We start from the raw sequence: 3,405 nt of genomic DNA, 5'->3' as shown, positions 1-3,405 counted from the left end.
TATATATAATATATATATGTTTATATAAAATAGCTATCCACTGTAAAGGACTGTTAAAGAACAGAAAGGATGTTTTTTCTTTAACAAAGAACACAAACATACAAACACACCATCCATGTGCATTCATGTTTGCACATACAAATACAAACAACAAAAAATAAAAGAAGGTAGAAGAGTCGAGGAAAGAGCACAGAAGTATGTATTTCATAAATTGTTAAATGGAAATAAATTGGAGATATGGATAATTTTGAAAGAACTCAGTATTTCTGTTTAAAAACAAATTTTATGATATCTTGGTGCACTGAATTATCTGGCATTTTGACCAATTTAGTAGTTTCTATTGCTGTGGGGACAAATGGAACTCAGATATGAAAACAGTGGTTATTTTATTCTGCATAATTTTACAGTAGAACAGTTTTCTAGCTTGTATTTATGGTGGCAGCATTAAAAGTAATCAGTGATTATGTCTGTTTCTTAAGGGTAAAAACTTGTTTATCTTTTCATTGTAATTAAATGTTAAAAGTATCAAGTGCCATATATATCAAGTGGCATTTAGCCATTAACAAATAGGTTCGTCAAAATGAGAAACCTCATTGTATATTAGTAGATTATGCAAAAATGGGCATTTAGCTATATATGTTTCTGCCTATTACATCAATTTTTAAAGTAAAATAAAACCAAAAGAGATTAAGAGTGCTTAAAACACAACTGTATATGGGCCTATTATACCAGCATTATAAACATTACTTTCTAGTTCTTAAGATTATGCATATTCCATATATGTTATCAGCTCACAATATTATTCTGGAATGAAAAACAACTGATAATGACACTAAAATAACATTCAATTTTTTTTCTTATGAAATTAGTTAAAAAGGGAGGTGACATTCTGAAAATATATTAGTTCTCTGTTTAAGAGGAACTTAACAGACAATCAATGACATCAATCAGAGGAACGGTTTACTCTAGAACCCCAAATCACAGGCACCTGTAATGAGGCAGTTGCCTTTTCCCGTTTGAGGTGCTTTTCAAAGCTAGTTATTTGGCAGCTTGCCTTCAGCTGGTTGCTCTATATGTAGCTGAAACAAAAAAATAATATGACCCAACAGCCAATAAAAATATCAAAATAAAAAATGGGATGGTGAAAAATGGAAAAAGCCCCCTTCCTCCCACCACCCTCCAAAAAGGAAGAAGTGTAGGCTATAGACAAAATCTTGCCAAAAAATGTTAGAAACATATTTACTTTGAGGGATCCAACTCTACTAGCAACTCCTTTGCTTTCATCCGGCCGTCTAATTTGCTACAATGAGGGAAGATGGGTAAAAAAGACAGAATAAAGAAAAAGTGAACTTAAACTTTTTTCTACACATTAGTAAGCAGTACATGCAAAACATCAATTGACTTAGGAATCTTTTACAAGACTAAGGAGTTATCTAGCCCAGATGCTCTATGACATGCTCTGTAAACAGGTCTCTAGAATTCAGTTTCTGGTACGGCACTATTCCTGAGATGAGGAAATTGACACTTACTTTTGGTTATCTTGGGGACTTCTGATGAAGCAGTATCTGCAGTAGTGTTACATTTGCATTTGGCTTACAAAAAACAAAGAATTACAAATATACCTATGCACTTTTTCTCTTTCAGTGTTTACATGTCTATTCTACTGTAATATTAGAAAACATCAAGGGTATGACAAGAAACAAGAGTGTTGTTTAAATGGAAAGGTCAGTCCTGACAAGCATCATTCTTATTGTGACAGTGCGTCTCCTTTGCTTGCCAACCCAAGCATGGAGGCATCCAGTTGTCACTGTGATTCCCGATTAAAACAATCATGCTGCCCAATCAGAAAATTTTAATGCCAGACCAATGTTAGATATATTCACTCCTTTGAAGCTTTCTGTTATTACATCTGAATTTTTATCTCAGATAAAACAGGGGAAATAAAGCCTAGTCAGGTGGAGCACACTTATAATCATACTTTTCAGGAGGCTGTTGCAGGAAGGATGATCACAAGTTCAAAGTCAGCTGGAGTTATACAAGGAAACTGCACACACACACACACACACACACACACACACACACACTTTTTAATTTTGGTTCACACACTATATAAATGAATTAAAAAAGATTCGCAATCCAGAGTATCTCGGTAGGTGAGTTACTTTAAAAAAGAGACTTTTGATAACAACTAGTGTTTTGGTTAAACAGAGAGAAGCTGAAAAACAAAGAGGTGTAAGGAAGCTTCCATGCCTGTACTTCACTTGGAGATGGTCTTAATTCTGATCAGCATGGGCCAAGTTAATTGTGATGCTCCTCCTCTTGTTAGGTATACAACTATTTGCATTAGGCCAAATACCAGGTGTTAAAGCCCTTAGGAAAATCATAAACTTGACCATATTTGAAATTTTGTTCTCTGGAAGTAGGATACAGATTGTCTTATTCCTGTTAGGGTATTTCTGATAGCATATGGAAGTTTCTGAAATATTGAGAAAATGGAATTTCTTCTTTGAAAAAACTTTCAATCATATTTGTACATAAGAATTATATAAACATTTTATAAAAATATTTTTGCTATTTCTTCAGTATCAACTAAATGTTTTGGCAGAAAGATAAATCACCAATTCTTTGTTTTCTTAGTGAAAGAGAATTACCAAATTTACAAATAATGGAGAGGAAATACCTACTTATTCTTTTTCTGCATTCTTTTATCTCAAAGAAGGCCTTACTAAAGGCCTTTTTCCATCTTAAATGGACACTCATGGTATCTGGATTACAAAGATAAGTCCTGGGAGTTCCCTATAAAAATACAGAATACTTTGTATTTCTTGCTAAAAACCTTTACAAACTCAAGTGACTACCAATTTCAGCATTATCTAAATTTTTAAAGTCAAGCAAGATGAGTTATTTTCCTGATTATATGGAAGTTAATAGCAATTCTTGACTTATTAATAATTTAAAGTTGTAGTCCTTTAATAGGGTTGGAAATATGTACAACTAGAAAAAGCTTGGTGTGTATAAAAGGATGGGTATATACCTATAAATGTGTATGATCATATGTCTTTCTATTTAAAATGATTTGTATGAGAAGAAAGCTTGCTGTGTAGTCCAGTCTGGATTGGAACTTACTGTACAGCCCAGGCTAGCCTCCATATCCTCCTGCCTCAGCCTTCTGAATCCTAGGATTATGGATGTGACACCATGCCAGGCTTTATGGAACAAAATTTACCTTTTATAATATTTATTGATCAATGTAATGTTTTCTAAATTGCTTCAGTTCCAAATGCAAACATGAGTACAAAAACTTAAATGGTCTATAGCCCTACTATCCTGACTGTGGAAACTAAGCTGGGTTGAGCCTGGTTAGGACTTGGACAGGAGAAACAGAATACAGGGCTGGTTTAAACA

The 3,405-nt window shown here is 33.6% G+C and overlaps 1 protein-coding gene across 3 annotated transcripts in view; it reads right to left on the bottom strand.

Annotated features, from left to right (window-relative positions):
* The window catches only part of Gphn (gephyrin), a 578,173-nt gene that overhangs the window by 229,087 nt on the left and 345,681 nt on the right, over nt 1-3,405 (bottom strand). Inside the window, exon 9 of one of the 3 annotated variants that reach the window (XM_008852140.2) lies at nt 1,244-1,300. The exons of the other annotated variants lie outside the window; for them this stretch is intronic. Coding sequence (XP_008850362.1) covers nt 1,244-1,300 — 57 coding nt within the window. The remainder of the gene's footprint in view (nt 1-1,243; nt 1,301-3,405) is intronic. 3 annotated transcript variants of the gene reach the window in all.

Source organism: Nannospalax galili, unplaced genomic scaffold, assembly GCF_000622305.1.
Source record: "Nannospalax galili isolate Female #2095 unplaced genomic scaffold, S.galili_v1.0 scaffold285, whole genome shotgun sequence".
In the NCBI taxonomy this organism is placed as follows: Eukaryota; Metazoa; Chordata; class Mammalia; order Rodentia; family Spalacidae; genus Nannospalax; species Nannospalax galili.
Note: the sequence above shows the minus strand (reverse complement) of the source record. Positions and strands in the feature narration are given on the sequence as shown.